The 22,799-nt window shown below is 43.9% G+C and overlaps 1 protein-coding gene across 8 annotated transcripts in view; it reads right to left on the minus strand.

The window, feature by feature from the left end:
- The window catches only part of RIPOR2 (RHO family interacting cell polarization regulator 2), a 1,323,029-nt gene that overhangs the window by 116,237 nt on the left and 1,183,993 nt on the right, over positions 1-22,799 (minus strand). For all 8 annotated transcript variants that reach the window (XM_069613633.1, XM_069613632.1, XM_069613630.1 and 5 more), the window contains 3 exons: positions 21,167-21,328; positions 20,561-20,719; positions 15,090-15,295 (listed from right to left, as the gene is read on the minus strand). In XM_069613633.1, coding sequence (XP_069469734.1) covers positions 15,090-15,295; positions 20,561-20,719; positions 21,167-21,328 — 527 coding nt within the window. The remainder of the gene's footprint in view (positions 1-15,089; positions 15,296-20,560; positions 20,720-21,166; positions 21,329-22,799) is intronic.

The raw sequence follows: 22,799 nt of genomic DNA on the forward strand, positions 1-22,799 counted from the left end.
TTGCACTTGTTTGCAAGTTGCTAGTTTAGTGGCAGATCTTCCAGTACTGGCCTGCTAATTAAAGGATGCAACTTACAGACCGGGCGGCTGTAAAATGGCGCCACACCATCTTCCACAGTCCATGCCTTCTCCTACCCCGAGGCTGAGCTGCTGACCCGTTATTGAATGGGGTACCTCTTTACAGCATGAACAAGAGCACACGAGGGTGCCAGCCAACAGAAGCAACAAGGGGGCCCAGCGCCATTCCTGCTAACTGCCAGACTGTTAATTTCAGGCTTGCAAAAGCCCCGGGCCTAGACACAATTTTCCAAGTGGTATCTTAGGAGTGCCTATCTCACAAGTGTTTGCTTGACCCAAATTGGTCCCCAATGCATTTTGGCCATTTGGAGCAAGTAAAACGATTTGCATCCCGTGTCTTTCCAACTAGGATTTCTTAGTATAGTTATCGATAGATGTTCCACGTTAGATTAAGCTTTGATTTTTTCCTGCAGGCCAAATCCAGACCAATGTACCCTAGAGACCATTCCTTCGGTGCCTAGGAATGCCCCATCCCACATCAGGGAGTCCGAGAGCACATGCAGTAGCAAACTGTTCTCATGTCTACACATCTAAGCTCTCTGTTAAAAGGGTCATGGCTTGGAGATGTCTCATTGGTCCTAAGTGTATTATTGTAGGTTTATTTGCATTTGCCTCTTCTACTGCTGCACGCCACTCTCTCTAGATTGGCCCTCAATACAGGAATTCATCTATGCTACAGCAAAATATTTTGACCCCCGTAGCAGAGATTGAACTAATTATACACTGTACTGCACTGTTCGCACAAGCAGGAACCAACATGTACCTCACCCAAGGCATTAAAACAGTCTGCATGTTAGGCATTCGTTTGCAATGTACTTGCTTTCTGGTACACACAAAGTCAAATAGGGGGTCATGTGTAAATATATGTTTGACTTAATGAACACAGGTTCATGCACCCTTTCTTGTGGAAAGCTTTTATTGAGTCTTTAGTTTGCCTTCTTCTCATGCTGAATAGACCAAATTATCAAGTATGAGCTACCTAAACAATGTATTCCTTGGGAAATGGGTCTTGCAGGGGTACGTACACAAAATGAACAGTTTAAGGTTATGATCCATGCTAGTATTGCAATTCTCATAGGTAGCAGAAATGATAACTTCTGCTCTCCAGCCTCTTAGAAACCTCTACCAGGGGCCGAACAATTAATTGGTGGGGTCATTACATGTTTGCCAGTATCCCGCCGGTAATTCCAGTGCAATACCGGCAAATTGACCTACAGTTTCTGCCCCCTGATATATTCCATGTGGCGGAAAGGGCAGAAAATCCCCATTCCATGGAGTTCAATAGGACTCCATGGAGGGGATTGACGGTAATACCAACTTTTTATGCCGTTGGGGGTCTGATTTACCTCCAGCTCTTGGCTGGAGGTAAATCAGGTAACCCCCACCAGCAAACATATGGTTTGGTGGTGCAATAAAAGTGCTGGTAGTGGAATTACCACCACCTTTACCGGCACTTTTCCAGCACCACTAAACCTGTAATGACCCGCATTTTCTTGCTTCTCAAGTATTCCTCTATGAAATGGAAATATAGATTGCCTACCTTAGCAGGTCATGACACCTCACAGGATATCTCCCTTCCATGTAGGGTTGCCTGCACATCACATAAAGTGAGTTCCTAATAATTCCCCCAGCCTTGGCTGCTGACCACCCTCTTTCACCTGCCCCTACAGGTGGCATACCATTCCACACCCACACGGGAAAAATAAGATTCCACACTCACACGGGAAAAATAAGATTCCACACTCACACGGGAAAAACAGGATCTTTTCTTTACTCACTGATATGATGCTGGATACTCCCCTGACTCCAAGTGTACTGGAATGACTTCAGTTGGGTTGATTGGGCTGGTCTTGCTGCTCTAGCTAAGGCCAAGTGTGATCTGACATTTTGCCTTGGGGAGGTAAGAAGTAAAAATGGTGTACGCCCTGCCACATCTCAGAAGTTGGAGTGGTCAGGGCATCAGACACCCAGAGTTGTTATGAGGCATTACTCCTTGTGAACAGCAACAGGCCCAAATCGGGATGACTCATTGGACCTCTGAACATGCCCTTTAAATATGCCCTTAGAATTGCCAACATGCTAAATGTATTAACATTGTGCTATTTCTCAGGGACATTTCACGCCAAACAGAACAAGCATGTTGTAGTCTTATTGCTTCTTCTCTGTTTATGCTTCTCCTCTGTGTCAAAGTCACTTTTGTGTCTATGTGCCCGGTTTGCATATCAATGCTCCCTTTGTATATAGCATTTCAAATGCCCCATCTGTGTCTCGGTGTGCCCCTTCTGTGTCTATGCATCACGTCCACGTGTCCCGTTCATGTTCCTCTTTGTGTTCTTTCTGTGTCCCTGCTACATCTGTGCCTTTGTGTTCTTTTGTATGTTTGTGCCGTTCCTATACCCCTCTTCTGCATCTCTCCATCTGTACTTTGTTTTTATTGAGCTTGTGTGTCTATGTATCCCTTCCCACTGCTGCATAGTGCCTCTTTGCCCATTAAATATATCTTTGCGCCCTTTTTGTGCCCTTTCTGTATGTCTCTTGCCTATGCTCATTCCATGACCCGCTGTTTCTCTGTGTCCCGATGCTGCTCTGTGCTGCGTCAGTGCCCCAGTTAGGCTCCCCCGCCACTCTAGAAAAGTGTCTCTACTCCTCTTCTGCTCCACTCGTGCTCTCCCCAAATGTCTTGAAAGGGTGAGTGGGTGGAATGTACCACCAGCAGCTGAAAGTTCCTGGTTTCCTGCTCTGACTACCACCACATGAAACAAGGATAATGGGACGTTTATGCTTGTGTGCCTACATATGGTCCCATCGGAGCAGATAACAGTACACTGCAGTTTTTCTATTTTTAAGTAAACAAGTACTTTTCTTAAGGTGCTCCTTGGGCAATCAGATCCCCTCTATGATGAGAACTAGCAAGCGCCACGCATGACAAGTCTGTATACAATCTACGTGGGTGTGACGGCAGATTATACTTAATTATCATTGAACACGGTGTTGAAAAAGTGAATGTTTTAGAATGAAAATAAATCAAAGTGGCAAATGCCACATAAGGCACATACTATTTTGATGAAAACCTCTTTTTGGTCCTTTTGTGATATATGCATATTTGGAACTATCTTTACTAGTTTAAATTACAATGCCTGGTGGGAGGGGAGGAAAAAACATCACTGTCCATTTTTTGCAAAACCACTTAGCACATCATTACCTGCTTATATTATGCCCAGTTATGAAGTCGCCTTATGCCCACTTAGAGATGGTAGAGTACTCAGAACACACACACCCACACTTATCCTCACTCTGACTTACACTCATCACACGTTCTCACTCTCCCTTACACTCTCTCTCACACTCATGTTCCCTTCTCAATTTCACACTTCTTCGTTCTCAACAGAAGTCAGAGGCAGTCAGAGGCTGGAGAGAGACATGGCGTGGCAGAAGCTTCCAGGAATGCGCATAGCCGCACATGAGTATGCACACTGATGGTGTGCCTTGGCGCGCTGCTGTTCTTTCGCCTATGGGCTAATAGAGATGGTCCCCAGGATATAGGATGAATTCGCGGCCATAGGATATACCCATTGTTACTGCTGAGGTGGTTACTGCTTGCTGTAAATTTGGTGACTTCGAGGAGGGCCAGCACTGTGACACCACTCAAACATTGCAGCAGGCTTCATCAGCAATATATGGACAGGTAGTGGTGCATTCTATCAATCATGGTGAGGGTGTGGTCCGATTGTGCAATCCTACTTGAACTCTTTTTATTGCATTTGCTCCTTTGCTGTGATTTATTGTTCTCATTCGCTCTGCTGGTCATCAGAATGTGTCCCATTGCACAGTGCCACAAATTGTTCAAACAATTTGTTAAAACAAGATGTTGATGTCCAACTCCCCAATTTCCCCATGGTCCAACAGCTCCAGCCGAAAGAGGGGAAGGAAGATTCAAAGAATAAGCTCAAGAAGCTTGGTACATTTTGAGGATCTCTTTTTAACCCTCCTGAAAGAAAGTGAAAACAGGATGGACAACAGGACAGCAGTCAAGAGAAGACGGTCCCTTGAGAGACAGCCCATTCTCCCGACATCTGGTGCAAATGAGGCAAAAATGGACCTGTAGAATGTATCTACTATCTGGGGATCACGGGAGGAATTTGTTTCTTGACAAGTTTAGAGGCACTTATTTTTCCAAGAAACCCAGACAAAGCCCTCTATCCAATAAGGTGGAAAAACATTGACTGTCACCTTTAATGCAAGGCAGCGGGTATCCCTAGGTGAAACCTGGGAACAAGAAGAGAGAAAGAGTAACAATGTAACTTTAACTCCAAAGGTTTCCCCCCACCCCTGTTTTCCAGCAGGATGGAACATCTTTGCCATCACCTTACGTAGCTCCCGCCTATCTAACCATAGGGCTACTATTCCTAACACAACACCACCATTACACTTGTACGTACCATTACACTTGTTTGTAGAGAAAGACATGAACTTAAAGCCTGACACTGGGACATTTCTGGGAGAAAGTGATGTAAATACTGATGTATGCTCTGTAAGCTCAAAGGCCAGAGAGTACAGAAGAAACAGGGGTTCTTGGAGGTGGCGGGTGGGGGGAGGAGATGTGGCCAAGTGAAGCCTGATATAGCACAAGGAATCCTGGAAGACTAAAGGCCTGAGTATGTTCCCTAACGTACTTATTCGTGGCCACAAAATGCCTGCAACTCAGAACGACAAAGTATCATATCAAGAGGGAATAATTAGGCTCAGAGCTAGCCCCTCAGCAAATGGACAAATTGGCCATCAGAGTGAGAATCTAAGCATGCAAGGTCAAAAGTATCCCTATATACTGCTCTAGAAAAGTTATTTCCCAAAAGAGGGAACCAAGAAGTATCAGGTCCAGTTACCCCAAAAACTTGGTAATTCTCAATGTGGGAAAACTCAACTCATTGGCATCGTACAAAACAATGAGAAACAAGATACTAGCCTGGTTCACACATATGATGGGATAAGGGATGGTTATGACAAAGGACCTCAGAATTTTCAGACAGGAATGATCACTTAGGACAGACTGCATTATAGTTGGGGGGAGGGAAAATCAACCTTCCCCAGACAGTGTTCCTAAATACATAGTTGAGAATACAAATATCAACTCCATAAATAGCAGTAAATTCTGTGTGATCACAAAGACCAATGAAAGGAGTACTGGGTGTGCAGCAAACAATTACACAAACAGCTGTAGATCACAAACATAGAGCCAAACATGCAGCTTGGGGCATAGCTCTGATGTCACCTCTGTATATTCCCAAATGCGATGTGTGGTTTAATTTAAGCCCCAAGACAAAAATAAATTGCATTTGGCTGACTCAGACCACAAAATGCAGAAATACGTTCTGGTAATTGGAAAAGCACACTGTGGACTGGCAGAGAAAAGGCCAGCAGTTTATTTCAAATGCAAATCCATGAAAACGCTGGTTCATTTGCTAAAATATTAGAGAGACTATGGAAATGTGTGCATTCTGCAGCTTGGAACATGGAACATTTGAAATGTGAAATGACGTTCCATTACATGTGACTGATGCCTAAAGTGCAGCTTTGTTAACAGAGAACGCTGCAATAGAAATGAAAACATTTTGCAGTGTGGTTTGAAAGGACTGTTTACAGAGGAAACCCCTTGTTCTGAACCATTCAAATGTATAGGATAATTTAAATATGGACATTGATGGCATGTGCTGTAAGATATTTATGAAGGCCTTATGTATAAAGAAAGTAATAGCAACATTGAAAGAACAGATTTCTGTTAATTAGAGCTGACTTTAACACTGAGATTCAGAGCTAAGACTCTACTCACCCCTCTCGCAGCCCAAAACGAAGAGCCCAGGAGAAGCTCCCTGGGAACTTGGTGTGTTCCACCCACATATAGTGCACATGTGTTCTCATTGCCGAATCCTGCCTGCTGACATCCCAGCAATTGGCATCCAATTTGGCAACATGGTAGACACAGAGGCAATGTACATTCCTAAAATACGATCTGCTGATATTCAAATTAATTCCAGTCATCGGCTGCCCTTAATAGTGGGCACCCAGGATCTAAGTTAATAAGAGTAATCCGCAAGGCTTGGTGGTAGATTGATAAATAAATATAAAAGAGCTCTATGGGGGCATAATGTAAATGGAAGGCGTAAAAGCCTTGCGTTAGGCTTTTACACCTTCCATTAACATTACCCTCTATTTGCATTCATTTGTATGACAGAGGGGAAGGCGGGACGCAACTTGCATTTCCGCTGTCTTTCTTCTTCTCCACCCTACAAATGAATCAGCATAAAGCAGGTAGACCCCATAGGGATCATTGTGCATGCTGCCTGCCATGCTCGCATATAGCAGGCAGTGTGTACACTTACAATTAAAAGCTTCCCGACATGCTCACATGTCGGGTAACGTTTAATTTAACTGCTAATTATGCTTGTCATAATTGGATGGCAGGAGCATTCACAAGGAAAATTAAATGGGATCTGACATGCGGGCATGTCGGGCAGTGTTTAATTGTAACTGTGAAGGCTGCTTACCATGCGTGCATGGCAAGAAGCGTTCACAATTAAAAGTAAAAGCTGCCTGACATGCGAGCATGCCAGGCAGAGTTTACACACTTTGCATGGCAGAGTGCAAAAGTGCAGGGAAAAAGGAGGCGTACATGTTTGCTGCCTTTTGCCCTGCATATTTGCACTCCGCCGTGCAATGACGAAAATCTGGTGGCGCGGAGTCGCATACTTCTACGTCAACATGTAATGGCTCTCCGCCACCAAAGTATTCATTTGAAGAAAATGAACCCCAAAGTGTTATCTGGTTTGATACAGGGGCCCCTGAGAAGATATAGTTATAATTGCCAAAAGCTGAAATTTCATATTGCATTATTGCTAAACTAAATTCCGGTGACTCCTACGTCTGTTAGAGTGTTGTCTATCACTGTCTGGGGCTGAGTTTCACCCTATACCATGGTTGTCCAACTCCAGGCCTGGAGGTCCAGAACCATGTCAGGTTTTCTGGACACCCCTCATTAATATTCATGATACATTTGCATGAAATGATTCTTAATGTATGCACATTTTTCCTCTTAAATATTAATGAGGGCTATCCTGAAAACCTGTCACTATCCCAGCCCTTGAGGCCCGCAGTTGGACAACTTTTCCCTAAACAAACTGTTGGATCCAACACAAGGAGCATTGCAGTTGCAGAAGAACAAAAGGTCCCACCCCCCTCAGCCTCAAATAATCACCAAACCCCCGTGATCTAGGAGGGAGTGTCACTCCACAGTGGATGCGACTAGCTGTAAAGTGGAATTCCGACTGGAAGAGATACATTACATTGTTAAGCAAAAAATGTTGATGTCATTCGAAAGATATAATTCACAGAATGTATTTTTCTTCGACAGAAAGCAGATGCTGCAATAACATCTGTCAGATGTCTGGCGGAGGCTGCACCCTACGGTGAGAGAGTATACATATTACTCCTTGGTCCATGATTCCATGTTGCAGATTGATTATTGGCTTCTATCTACAGTACTATTGGGAAGGGTACGGGGGTGCTCCATTCTTCCATGAACCTTCTCTGATCATTCTCCTATTGCGCTCTCCCTGGTTTTTACTCACACACGCAGACCTTGTCCCTTCTGGCATATGCCGTCCACCCTGCTATGAGATCCTAATCTGGTGGAAACACTTTACACCAAAATCGAGTAGTTCTTTAGCTTCAATGTAGGCTCTGTGGCACTTCATTCTACCGTTTGGGATACTTTTAAAGCGGTTATGAGGAGGGAACTACTGTCGTCCGCTGGGAAACTTAAGGCGCATCAACAGGAGCGTTGTGATCTCGAAGTGCACATAAGATATCTTGTGAACGAATATGGAAGGATGAAGGACAAGGCTCTGCTGGGGTTGATTAAGGGTAACCCATTGAAATTCCAGGACCTGGCGGACAAAGGGGTGTTATATATTACTAAGCCAGTGCTCGCCTGTATATATAGCGGGTCTGATAGGCTGGATCGTGCTCTCGCAAGAGCAGCCAAAATTGACTTTGCGCCCTGTGTTATTACTGGTATTACTGCAGTCTCTGGGGCCACCTTGACTACAGACGATGGCATTAATGCAAAGTTTCAGGCATATTATGAATCTCTATACTCCTGCAGGAATGTTAATAAAGTGAGGAGTTGATGCAGTATTTGGAGGATATAGATCACCTGACTCTGTCAGACGAAGTGACCTTGGCACTGGATGCCCCAATCATAGGGGAGAAGATCTCTGATGCCATTGCTGCACTGGCATCCGGTAAGGCTGCTGGGTCGGATGGACTGGGGGTTGAACTGTATAATGAATATAGCGCTGTTCTTGTTCTGCATCTATTGTATTGATGGGAAGAGCCCCTCGCTACTGGGTCCCTCCCGCAATCTATGCATCAGGCAATATTTACAGTCCTAGTAAAACTTGTAAAACCTCTGGGTGAGGCCACATCGTATCGTTCACTGTCGTTGCTAAATACGGATGCAAAGATCTTTGCGAAAGTCTTAGCAAACAGACTCTTTCCTCACATGGTGGACCTGGTGCATCCCAACCAGTCGGAATTCGCCCCGACTCGATCCACTTGGTTGTATCTCTGTAGGCTTTTTGGTATTATTTCCCAGATAGATCAGTGGGCCAGGGTGGGGGGTGGCATTCCTGGATGCCGAGAAAGCCTTTGACTCAGTGTCTTGGCATTATTTGATGAGGGTTGTATGTTGTTTTAAATTTGGGGTGGCCTTTCAGAGCTATGTCAAACTTCTCTCTTTCCGGCCTGTAGCCAGATTGAGGACCAATTCTAAGTTATCCCCTAGCCTAGTTCTACACAGGGGACGCGCCAAGGGTGCCCACTGTCTCCCCTGCTTTTTACGCTGACAACACAGCCATTAGCTTGGGTCATGAGGAGTAAGCATGGACACAGAAGGATACGGATGTCTGGACCCCCACAGGCCATATCTTTGTATGCAGATGACACATTATTGTATATTCTTGATCCGTGGGTAAATTTAGGTCCCATGATGGATGAAGTGCATGTCAGCGTAAACAAAATCTGAATTGTTTCCCCTGGTGGATGTCATACGTCCGATGCCAGATCCAATGGGATTCCTTTGGGTGAATGACGGATTTAAATACCTGGGCATCCGGGTCTTGAGACAACAGCGCACATTGTACGCAGACAATTATGCTGCATATATACACCATTTGGATGCTAAATTAAAGCTATGGACTAAATTGCCAATTTCCCTATATGGTAGGTTGTCCTTGTTGAAGATGCTAGTCTTTCCAAAATGATTGTACTTCTTCTGTAACACCCCGTTCTGGCCGTGCAGGACAGGGCCTTCTTTTCGTCCATACACTCTATAATAGCAGGGTTCTTATGGGGGTCTGGCATTGCCAGCATGAGCTTATGAGCTGGGAGAAGCTTATGAAACTACGAATGTGGGGGGAGGTGGGGCTTGGCTGCTCCTGATATTCAACTATACTACCTGGTCTCTCAAGCACAATATGTGGAATACTTGTACTCGCAGGGGCCTGAAGTTGTGCACTTGACACTTGAATAATACGGGGTATCTCCCATTAATCTCAATGCAGTAATTTTCTACCGACAAGTATAATGATTCCTGCACCTTTGACCCAGTTCATACCACTGTCAACGCTTGGGCCAGGCTGTTTCGTAGATTGGAGCTTACAGTAATTTTTTCATAAAAAGGTACCACTCTGGAATTTCCCTGGGTTGACTCCCACCTTTGATGTTGATCGACAGAAATCTTGGAGCGACAGGGTGGGTTGTTTGTGTCTCTTGATGACTTTATGGTCAAACTTGGCAGCACTGTGATACTGTAGTATTATAAGATACGTGTTCCCACATGAGCCAGAAACCCATCTGGTCATAGACAAAATTGTCACGTGCAAGGAGCCCAGGAGATTGGTATCCAAACTATATGGGCTGGTTCTGAATGCCTATCCCACAAAGAATAATGCCCGGCAGAAGTGGGAACATGACTTCGGAGATGAATTCATTGTTGTTCAGTGGCAGAGATAATGCACGCTCACTAGAAATGTGTTTCTCAGTGCACGGTATAGATTAATTCTGTTTAAGCTGTTAAGTCAGCTGCACTACATGCCGGCAAAGCTTGCTAAATGTACTTGTGGTGCTTTGGATGAATGTATGAAATGTGCCTATGCTCTGGCTGACACAATACACATGTTTTGGTACTGCCCGGGTATTGCAGGTTTTTGGGGGAGGGTGATGGCAACACTTCACGAGATACTGGATATCCCTCCTGCATTAATGCCTATCAAGTACGTCCTGGGGGACATAGGCAAAGTGATGGTTGTAGCCAGATGACTTTTTAATATATCATGTTAGGTAGCCAAAAGATGTGTGCTTTGCTACTGGAAATCAATGGGTTCCCCAACACATGTAACTCAGTTTAGGTAAAATACTTCATGTAAGTGCGTTTGAAACGATCCTGCAATACTTGCCTATAAAGAGTTAGGAAAGAGTTGGGCAGTGGTGATAAAGAAAGCAGTTCCCAGCCATATTAATTAAGGTTAGATTATAAAGAATGCATTGAAACTACTTCAAAACGCTCTAGGGGAAGACCAGAAAAAGTAGAAAGGCTATGACATGAAGCAGTCATGTTGCCACGTGATCTGGGTACCTAGACACAATGGGCCTCATTACGACCCTGGCGGTAAGGGGTTTACGCCAGCGTTAGCTGCGCCGACCCCTTACCGCCAATTACGAGGTCCCTTAGCGCCATGGAGCTTTTAACACCCGCTTTTAGCGGGTGTTAAAATCCATGGCGCTAAGGGACCATGGAGTTAATTACGCCACCGTAATTTACGGTGGCGTAATTAACGCCTTCCCCACTCCCATTATGCCCTATGGGGCAAAAATGGGAATGGGGAAGGGTAAATGGGGATTGGGGACTTACCGCCCCGCCAAGGTCGGAATGGGGCGGTAAGTCCGCCAACCACCATGGCGTAAACGTAGTTTACGCCATGGTGGTAAAGTGAAGGCCCAGGCGGTAACTTACCGCCTGGGTCGTAATGAGGCCCAATATAATAATACTTGCTAAATGTTGTGACTGCATGAGCAATTAATGGAAAAAACATGGTATATGGTAACAGTACCTGACTCTATGATGGCAATATCTAGAGAATTGCGTGAGTACTTACTCATGTGATGCAAATAGTTACCCAATGGGTTGAGTTCCTGGATATATAATGTTAACATCTGGAAAATAGTGTCAAGCCGGATGGATAGCTCATTGCAACCTGCTGGTTTTGAGAATGGAATAATACAATGCAATAAGTTTGAAAGCCTGGAGGCAAAGACAAGGCCCTTCATCATTCTGAGGGCAATGAATCGAGTCAGTGGGTCATAATAACACTGATAAATACAGAGCTTGGATGTGGTCCATTTACTGAAGCTCTATAAATACCAGCCAGTTAACATTATATGATGCACGTACAATGGCAACATGCTGAAATGCTTAGAATATTGTGCTTGTTGTTATCCAAAGGCAAAAGCTGGCCATTTGTGGGAATACTTGGCAATGATGTGAGTCTCTTACTGTCTGAGGGCAATACCAGTCATTGGTTTTATATTAACATAACTTGCCAAACCTATAAAATGCTGATAACCTGGACATGCAATTGGACCTCTAGGCAAATTGTGAATGTGCATGGGCATGTGAACTCAATAGCCACAGTAGCAGGAAAGAAAACCTTTACACTAGACACATGTCAAAACTGTGTGCTTTGTCATTAATTGTTGCTACAGTAATTGTTTTCTACCGTAGCACATATATTGTTTTCACAGTAAATTAAACGCACGCATCACCAAAGGAAGTAATCCTCTTCAGTGCAATCCACTCAGCCTTCAAATCCTCAACGTTTCCAAATATTGACCCCTTTGTTAAAACTTAAAGGGCGGCAGCAAACAATGTTTACAAACATTGTTTTTTTTCCATACTTAGTCAAACTGTTTTTGCCTCCCAGGAAAGAGCATAGTTTGACAAGGTGACTTCATGTTACCTGAGTACATGTTTACAGCCTTCGTCTTTCCTTTAATAGGTCAATGCATTCTTGGATAAAATGAGCGTAGTCACCTTCTAAAATACCATAAAATAAAGCCAATTTCTTCCCTTCTCATATTGAGCCTTCCATTGGCCATTTACTTTTGTCCCCTACCCCTGCCCTCACAACCACCTACTCAAGCATGCTATCTCTGGCCGTTTTGATTAATCCTGCATAGTAAATAAATACATATATAAGTAGCCCTTACAGTCCACCATATACCCAACGTTTTTGCAGTTTAGTTTTACAAAGAGATGCTAATTCAGGAGGTGGAAGCCTTCTTAAAAAACCTCTAAGCAAAGTATTAAGCCATTGGCTGCATCGAGAGAGGTAGACGGGTAAGGGTAGGGCAGGCTTTTGTCCCCTTCCTCCGTCCATGTCTGGGGTCTGTGCAGTGCTGTTAAAATGCAAAGACTCCCTGATCTCCCAGAAGGGAGATAAACAGGCTGCATGCTGTGTCCCTCGCCCCCAACTGTGCCCAGTGCCGTCACCCAGTTTGTCTGCCTCTAGAAATGGTGCTAAGATTAAAAAACAACATAGTTCTAAAATGGATCTGGTTGGCTTGATACCAAAATGAATAAAGATTTAGAGGAGCACAGTTGGGAAATATTCATTTTATGTCCACTGAGTATCAATCACTTGTGATAAGTTTAAAAGCCAGCATTATCTACTTTAGCACCAATTCCTATTGGTTAATTTACCGATCAAGATGACAGACAGCAAATATGTATCTCTCAAAGGAAGTTAGTTCCAGAAAAATCTGGGTCTTGAGCGCTCTCCTGAATTTCAGGATGATGGTTTCAATACATTGGGCCTCATTACAAGTTTGGCGTTATTCGTTTGGTAAATCCAGAGGAATACCACCAAACGGAATTAGTGTTACTGACACTTGGTCTGGTGAAATTACCGCCATATTACGAGTGCTGGTACGGCAGTGTTAGCCACCTTAGGAGTACATGAGGATTTTGCTGGAATTACTGCCAGCAGTAATTCTGCCAATTTTGGCTGAGGTTTTCCTCCACCTTACCACCAAAGTTGTAGTATGGCGGTGCGGTAATGAGGCGGAGTTACCACTTCATTACTGCCATTTTTCCCACACTGCCTTACTTGTAATGAGGCCCACAGAGAGGACGGAGAAAAAGTTCCATAGTTTGGCTCTGAGATAGGAGAAAGCTCTAGCTCCATTAATCTGTTTATTCATCTTGAGAATGCTGTGAAAGTCCCCACCAGATGAGGATGTTTTGAGGCCCATGTGGTCTTAGCGAGTAATAGGTAGTTATCCAGCAGTTGTGTGTGGAAGTTGGGGTGAAGGTGAGAAATCTCATGTCTGTTTTAAGCATGAATGTTAGTAGAATGGTGTTTGTGCAAGTGATTTCTCGCCACCTATAATTGGCTATAAATTCATGCATTGGTTTTTTAACAAACACAAGGTTACTAAGTCCAATAAAGCCCTGTATAACCTGTTACTGCTTGGGTAAATATGAACTCCTCTAATGAAATATGTTGACAGGTGTCACAGGCAAGCCATCCCTTTTCTGTAATCTGGCTGGTTGGAGGGTTGTCTGGAAGCCAAAATTTACTGTATGATCTATTGACTTGTGAGTTCTTGCCAGGGTTTTGACACTTTACACACAGTATGCAACATTAAAGAAGCATGCAATCTCTCTGTGCATCGATCACACAACTGTGAAGTGAGAGCATGCAGATATTATTTTAATGTGTTAATATGTACTCTAATATGTATCATATTCTATTGTCTATTGTAACACATACTGTTGACATGTACTCAGACATGATGTAGGTCACCCTTGGTGGATGGTTGCCTGACAAAGACTGGTGCCCGATAAGTTCTTTAGACTGTGTTCTAGATAAAACAATGCCATTATTGTAGATATATAGATTTAATTTTACCCTACAATGAATTTGGATTGATTTGGATAAACTTTATGAGCAGTGCATTTCTCACAGCAAATAAAATCCATCAATTCCTTTGCAAATGTATTCGCAAATTCCAGCATGCACGTTGTCACTTCTGGAATTCGTGCAATATCTACATTAAGCACTTTGTAAAAAGAAAGACATTTAATTTCATCCTTGGTGAAATTAACAGGATGTGTGAGCGCTGACTTCAAGCGGAGTGCCCCGGGTGTTTCCTGTGCTGGCAATATACTGCAATATGTGAACATGCTTTTTTTTCATCCATGTGTATAACAGTGAACTGTCTTGCCATTATCTGGGATCATAGATCATGGATGTCCACATAAGGTGTCTAAGTGTCTGAGATGATCTGGCAGAGTTGAAAAGTCAGATGACAGTCATTGCACGTGTAAGCCGAATGCCACCAATGTCTTATTTTATCTGGTGAAGAGGTATCACTGTAAATCTACTTCCTTAGAAATGAAGTGTCAATGAAATGTTGCACGTACCAACAATCCACTGGATAGAAGTGATGAACATTGACCAGACTCTTGACAGAAGTCAGTAAAAGGGTTGCACCTGTTACAAAGCTGCCTTGTGGGTTGACCTCCCAAAGCCTTCCACCCTGCCCGCTGTGCACCCAAGCTCTAATGCGTCATTTCTACATCGCCTTTCACCATTGATATGGTCACAATGCGGTGTAGGTTGAATGCCCTTGGAGGGGCCGAGGTCCAGCTAAGGAAAATTCGAGGAAGTGCTAGTATGCATGTGTGAAATCATACATCACCATGAGGCAAAGCACTTTGTCCTGTTTTTTTTTTTTTAGTCCAGTGTTATAGTTTTACAAAACATGTTCATTACATCGGTGGAGAAGCTGGACTTGGGTAGTTAAGAAAACCTTGTCCATCTCCAAATGCATAATGCCCTGTACACAAATGCCCCATTGCTTGTAACCTCAAGCATTTGCAGACGTTCACCTACCTTTTCCCGGAAGTGGCTGTTTTCCGCAGCAGCGGAGGTGAGTAGATTCAGCGCTTGGTTGACTTCACTGTTGTTTTCGTCCAGCAGCAAAGCCAAGGCCCTCAGGATCTCCTGCCGGGGAGGCAGGCTGCACGTGGAGGAAAACTCTGCGATATCCCCGAGGGGGGCTCCGTCTCTCGAAGACTGGAGAACCTGTACCATGAAAGCTGCAGATGGCAAGAGCAAAATAAAAGTAAACGAGGTCAGAGCTCTTTACTCCTTTTCACTGCAGCATTTCTCTCCTGTCTCGCCCGCAGTGCCCCTTTCAGCAACAGTGCAGGGGAGTTTCAGACAGCCACGGGTTTTTAAATCGCTACTGAGATTTGGTCTATAGCTAAAATATATTTGTTACTGTAATTGCTCAAAGCAACTCATGTGAAGTATTGATCCCTCGCCACTTTCCGCCTTTGTTTGTCTTTTGCGTTTAAGCAGTACCAAAAAGAGGTGGAAAGGGCAGCGCGGGCGCGGCTGAAGGACAGCACTTCATAACCAAAGATCGGGGGGGGGGGGGCAGTGGGGGGGGGCGGTGGCCACACGAGCTCTTTGGAACTTCTTGCTCGCTTGTGGCAATTAACAGAGGATTACATTTTTGCGATTCTGTGAAATTTACAGCGTAAAGATAAGAATCATTGTTAGCAATCCACAACACTTTGAAACTAGCAAAAGGCCCGTCGTTATCCTTTCCTGATGACCCCCTGACCCTTCCTGATTGTTAGATGTGCCTCTGGGCAGAGTTGCAGGGGCATACACACCTACAGGCAGGGTTGGAGTTCAACGGATTAAAGCCTGGCTAGACACCCGTCTGGGGTCACACCTGAGCAGCCGAGGAAATGGGAGGAAAGGGTCTAAAACATCACAATATTTTTTTTTTTTTTTTTTTTTTTTTACTTGTATATAATCAAAGAAAAGATTTTTACAAGGAAGCGACCTAAAAAGAAAAAAAAGTGGGAAGCATCTAGAGATTTGGGGACAAAATCAGAGTGTGTCGTGTGCATTAGTGGTCTCCAATGTTCTTTGTGGCGCGGACATCAGGTGCTAGGAGCCTTGCCACTGGAAGTGAATGGCCAATGGAGCGCCTAGGTTGCAGCGTTGATTTTGTTGAAGGCAGCTTCCATTATTTTGGCCGTTGCAGCAGCCCAGCGGGATTTTTCCCCAGATATCAGGCGGTACCACCATGTTTGCTCATCGATCAGTACTGAGTCGAGCCATAAGGGAGATAGAAAGGCTGTCCGAACTTGAGTTAAGGCGGGGCAGTTTAGGAGAAGGTGGCGAACGGTCTCGGTAGAGTCCGGAAGTTTACACAATCTGCATGTGGTATCGGTCGCCAACCTTCTCATCGCTAAGATTTCCCGCGTATGGAGCAGATTTAAGCGCGCTCTTAGAAATATAGAGCGAAGCTTTTTGTCTGGGAATCTCAGACAATACGCCATGGGAAGTTTCAATTTATTGTACGTCGGTGGAAGATGATTAAGGAACTTGGTTGCCGCCGCTTTGTCAGAAGTGTTGATCCAGTCTTGTAGTTTCAATTTTTCACTGACTCTTTGTGGGTTTGAGATCAGGTCATTTACTGTACAGTGCAAGTCTTCCAGTTTGGTTTTTTGAAGGTGAGTCCAATTTTGGACAGCCTTACAATTCGATGACTCGAGTTCTTGGCCGATGATGTTGGAAATTGGCAGGTCGTCTTTAATAAGAGTCTTCCTGAAGAGGGCCAATGAGGCCCCACTGACGGAGGCACTTAGTGATAGAAGGCCCAGATCTCGTCTGATGGCTTCGATTGGAATGGCTGTGGGTAGGCCTAGGAGCGATTTCCAAATGTAGGCTTCCAAGGCCCGCCACAGTGTGGACGGAACAGTGAACATGGCGTCCATGCCATAGGTCAGGGTCGGTACCATTTTGCCTTTGTAGAAATTGATGGCCGGTACTAGCGAGAATTTGCCATACTTTCTGTCGATCGCTCTTAGTTGAGATGTAAGTTGTTTAGTTTTAGACCACAGACGTTGTTGCATTGTGAGTTCCTTCGAGGAGCCATCGAAGGTCACACCTAGGTATTTGAAGTGCGAAACCACTTCAATATTGGTTTTACAGACTGACCAAGGTCGGGTTTTTTTCATGGAGCGGCCCGATCTGGAGAGGATCATGATTTTCGTTTTCGTCTGATTGATCTGAAGATTGTTGGTGGTCATGTAGGCTTCCAGATTGTCCAGCTGCCGCTGGAGGCCGATCGGGGTTTGATCGAAGAGAATCAGGTCATCCGCGTAGAGAAGGCGTGAGAGGGAACTGTTGCCAAACTTCGGCGGGAAGCTTCGGACCTGGGCTTCCGAGTCTTTGTAGTCCCCTAGGAAAGCCACGAACAGAGCAGGGGCTAGAGGGCAGCCTTGTTTAACTCCTCTGTGAGCGGGGATTTCTTTAGACAGTGCTCCCTGTCTGTTCAACCGGACACTGAGTGTATTGTTGGTATGGAGGGCTATTATTGGTAGTAGCACGTCTTTCGGACAGTTCCAGTTTTCCAGCTTTCTCCACAGTTTACATCTCTCAACTTTGTCGAATGCCTGAGAGAGGTCGATGAACGCCACGTAGACTGTGGGGGACCCTTGTTTTATTTTGGCTTTCAGAATGGTGAGTATGAGGATGTTTAATGCGGTGCCGCCGTTTTTCTTGAAGCCTAGTTGAAATGGGTCACTGCAGGGGGCCAGTTTCGCCCATCGATTGAAATGGTACAAGAGGAGTGACGCAAAAAGTTTACCCATTATGTCCAATAGGGCGATTGGGCGATAGTTTTGAGGCTCTTCCCTGCTTCCTTGCTTGAAAATTGGGATAATGATTGCTTTGGACCATGATGCTGGAATCTTTCTAGTGGACCGACAGTGGTCGAACAGAATACTGATGAAGCTGGACCATTCCAGGTGATGTTTCTTTAGGTCTATGTTCGTCAGGCCGTCTGGGCCCGGAGCTCGTGAAGATTTTAGTTTTAGGATGGCTGCACTTATGTCTGCTGGAGCTGACAGATCGATCCAAGGGGCGGCCGTAGTATCAAAAGACGTGTTAATGGTAGAAGGCGGGCTGGCGAAGAGATTGGTGAAAAATGTGACCCAGACTTGTTCCGGGACTGCGTTGATCATAGTTGAGGTTGTGATACCATGGGAGGCGTTTACCAGGGACCAGAAGTCCGCGGTTTTCTTTGACATTAAGACTCTCATCATTGATTCAGCGTTGTGCTGGTAAAGTGCGGCTCGGCGCGCTCTGATCCATGATTTGTAGATTTTATTTTCGTCTTTCCATCGGTCCCATGCAACCATGGTGTTATCAGCCTTGGCGCGTCTTCTGAGTAGTCTCAGTGCTTTTTTTCTTAGTGCTATTTGTTTATCATACTGATGAATATGGGCTTTTGGGGACGGCGGGCGTTGTTTCACATGATGCCTATGCTTGAGAAGCATAGGTAGGTAGTTCGGCCTTGGTGATGAAACGAGAACCGTTTCTGACTTAATGTCTGAGACGTACTGTTGAGTAATCATTTTGATGTTGGCCGATGACAAGCGGAGACGCGTTAGTTGGGGATTCGTTTCAATCGATGTCAGGTAACTCGGTGCAATGCGGCCGGATGAAAAACATCACAATATACTTGGCAAAGAGATCATGGCTGCAATTTACAAAGACAAAGGCTGTTGGAGAAAAATGCCCAGAGTGTAGCTGAGAACTCCTAGCGTTATTGTGGGTGGGCACATACTTGACTCCACTTGTGCTTTGCACTACGCATTCATCTTTTTGTTCAAGTATTCTTGCACGTATTCGCAGACTACAAACTTCACAACAGATTTTTGCGATTCGCTATTTGTGATTCAGTAACTTTGCACTCCAAATCCTTTTCTAGACCCCCTGATTGCAAATTCCTAGCTCGCATATTCGGGTATATTATGAAGGCTCTCTGTGCATTGCAATTGACTGGCACATTCACAGGCACATTTGCCATCTTGCCCTGGCCTCTCACCCTTTCAGGGCTTGCTTTCTTGAATAGAGCTGTATATATTTGTTTCCAAATAATCTAAATGATGGGGCTGGAATTAGCGTATGTGAAGGTGGATTTTCACCTGCAAAGTTGTATTTGCGAAAGTGTGACTTGGTACCGCGTTTGCTCATGCGCAGATGTCGGGACAAATGTACAGTACCACTTACCCAGCTAATCTCTCTGGAGGACTATTCAAGGAAAGTGCACGGTGGACCAATACAACTTGGCACCTTCCGATTTGAACTCATCCCAGAATTTCCAAGGAGACTAGATGAGGTGGAACTTAATGCACGGCAGGCTAATAAGGTACTTTAACATTGTAGGGCTTGATTCATGGAATTTTTTGCGCGGTGCAAACTTTGCACTGCAAAAAACACTTTGCACTTCTCCATGAATCAGGGTGAAGTGCAAAGTCAACTTGCACCGTGCAAAAAGTTCATGAATCAGGCCCTTTGAGTGTTTTTCTCTCTAGGGCGAGTTATTCTCCAAATTATTCGTAGTTAAGTTAACGGCCCAGTACATGCTTTCAAATAATAACAATGTGTTTTTAACAAATCTGTCAGATATCTCTTTTAGAGAGCACACTAACCTCAAACATGTTGATGCGTGATGAGGCTATTCAATGCCCGCTCGCGATGGGAACGCGTTCCATGTTTGATCAGACACGTGATATGAAATGCATTTGTGCATGTACTTAAGAGCTTTGCGTTTTTGTGGCCGAAATAAGATTCCTATATTTTCTGAGACAAAAAAACACTCCCCCGAAGGATTATTAGAATCCCAGAAATTGATCTATTGTTTGTATTCTAAGAACCGTTTATGCACTTTACAGCACTTTGAGCACTTTGTGACATAGCATGAGAGAAGGTCAGCATTTTAAAAAATGAAAACTATATTCTTGAGATGAACTCTCTTCATGTTTGCACCTGCTTTTTAGTACCTCTGTATTTCTCTCATGCATCCCTTTGCATTTTCAGCATTTTGTAGAACAAACTATTTGTTGTATAACTTGTGAGAAATGTAATTAGACCACATAAAAATACAAATTTGTATATCACACATATCTTCCATGCCCACACAGATCACTTCCACATACAGGTTTGCAGTCATTAGCTGATGAGACATGTGAACTACACTGGGGATGGCACCATTCTGTAACCCAGATGTCTTCACATTTGAAAAGCAGGGCATTCACAGTTGCAAGGAAACCATACAAGTATGAACTTTGATCGCTTGCACTACCTGTTTGAAAAGACTAGCAATTTTGGAATAAATGAAGAATATGAGAATGACTTACATTCAAGTCCATTCTGTGCATGTTTATCTCATTAATATTGGTTGTAGGGATGCTGATTGCCCACCTGGAGTTGGCCAATTAGGATCGAGGATCCTCTGCAAGCACCACATTCTCTAAGAGTTAGCATCTCACCTTCTTTTGCAAGCTGGACCAGATGGGCGCCTAGGTCGCTGACATTTTGACTGGTGAAGTAGTTGTAATACTGGAACACTGTTACAATCTCTGACATAAGACTGGAGGAGAGGAGTGGCTCGGAACGATCGAGAACTTGAGTCAGCAGGGTTCGGAAGGCTACACACGCAGGGAAAGAAGCAAAGTGTATCTTTAGTATTTTGTAGTTTCCCATTTTTTCAACTTCTAGAACTCTGAGTTCACAGCTGCAACCATCACATACTTGATTCTAGCCCTTTCTGCAATACTGGTTACACCTAGATGAGGCCAAATCCAGTTACCTGCTTTTGAAACAGACACTACTATGCAGGAATCTACAAGATTTATGGTATTCCAACATAAAGCAACCCAACACATCCACTGTAATTAATGCTATGTGTGGAGTGGAGTATATATACACATATATATACACACACACACATACACCAAGACTGGAGATCCCTCAGTCAGTTTTCATCTGTGTAGCAGGCTCATCTTCTCCACATGGTAGATCATACACAATGCGGCTCACATATAATTGAGACTGTTGTCAAGTATAAGAATCAGAGGCTAAAATGGCAGCTGTACCTGTATCTGCCAGCCCTGGGCACTCCTCGTTTATAGCTTTGGAATAGCCGGTATCGAGTTGCTTCATCATCTTGTCAGTGGAGGTGTGAAACACGCCGACAGAGCTCACACATCTAGTCCAAAAGGAGAGCAGGGCCGGCATTTTGTGGAACCCGGGAATGGCTGTGAAATAACAAGCAGGAAAGAGAACATTGGTTCAATTTTGTGTGAGTTCAGTAGCATCCCATAGTAACGGTCTTTAGAAAGATAAAACGTCAAATGAACTATTTCTTGGCTCATCTCGCATGAAAGGCAACAACCCCTGTGAGAAATAGGTGATTTAGTATTCTACTGAGCTTTAAAAAAAATGATAATGGAAATACGTATACTTGATCTGTATTAGCATTGCAACATACTCCTGTACATAGTAGAGGTTGAAAAGTTAAATCATCACATATTTAGAAAAATGTAATACTTGTAAATGTTTATATTTATACATTTGTAAAGCGCCTTAGGCCCAAAGGCAAAAGGGTGCACACATGACGATAACAGACAACACAACACAAGCCTTAATTCCAAGCAACATTAGAAACACTGGAAACATTAAAAGAAAAATAATAAAAAAACAGCATATACCAAACCAATAAAATCGCTAAAACCAGTAAAGCAAGGTGCAGTAGACATAGGTTAGTCAGCAGGATCAAATAAACAGAGCCAAACCAAGCCAGTACCATTCAAGTAAAAACTACATTCTTGAGGGGGTTTCTGAAAAGATAAAAGTGAGGGATTTATTCATTTAGTTGTGCACGGAGGATAGCACAGGGGTAACGCGCTGGTCTTGGAAGCAACACCACACAGAGCAACAGAGGTACGGATCCTGGATCTGCACTTAGAAACCAAACTCGGGTACGGTATTAGGCCTGTTATAAATAACCAATTAAATAAATACATGTATTTATTGTGCATGTGTAAGGTTCTTATACATCAAGTAAATTGTGTTTCAAAGCGATCCAGTCTTAACAAATAAGGAAACTTATTCCATAAAAACAGGGCAATGAACTTAAAAGAGCATCTACCTGCCTTCTCCAGTTTCACCCGGGGCACGGTGAGCAAGTTACTCTGGTTTGATTTCAACAATTGCATATATTGTTTCACCTGCATCCTTCTTTTAACATAAGCTGGTCTTGTGCAAAATATGCATTTGTGGGAAATAGAGAGGATCCTAAAATGTAAACTCTCTTTCATGGATAACCAGTGCAGTGCTCTATAAGCAGGTGTAATATGTGCTCTTCTATTGAGTTGGTTGAATATGCTGACCGCACTGTTCCGTAACACTTGAAGTTTAGCAATATTTTTCTGAGTAGTACGATCAATTTAAGCACCAATTATAGTGCGAGCAAGTGTAGCACAAATTTCCTTGGAGATAAAAGGGCTTATCTGGCAGAGCAACTTCAAGTAATAGGATGATGAAGATAAAGAGCACGTGGCCAAACAATCCCTCAAGATGAGTCAAAAGATAGGTGGTATTTTTCGGTTTATGTCGAAGTGTAGGGGCCGGCCTTTGGATGTGATCCTTAAGATTTATAGCACCCAAACTGCGGCCTCCACTCTGTACGGTGCAGCCATCTGGGGTTTCCAGAATGTGGCGGAAATC

The sequence above is a fragment of the Ambystoma mexicanum genome, chromosome 5p (assembly GCF_040938575.1).
Source record: "Ambystoma mexicanum isolate Mex_15411 chromosome 5p, UKY_AmexF1_1, whole genome shotgun sequence".
Taxonomy (NCBI): Eukaryota; Metazoa; Chordata; class Amphibia; order Caudata; family Ambystomatidae; genus Ambystoma; species Ambystoma mexicanum.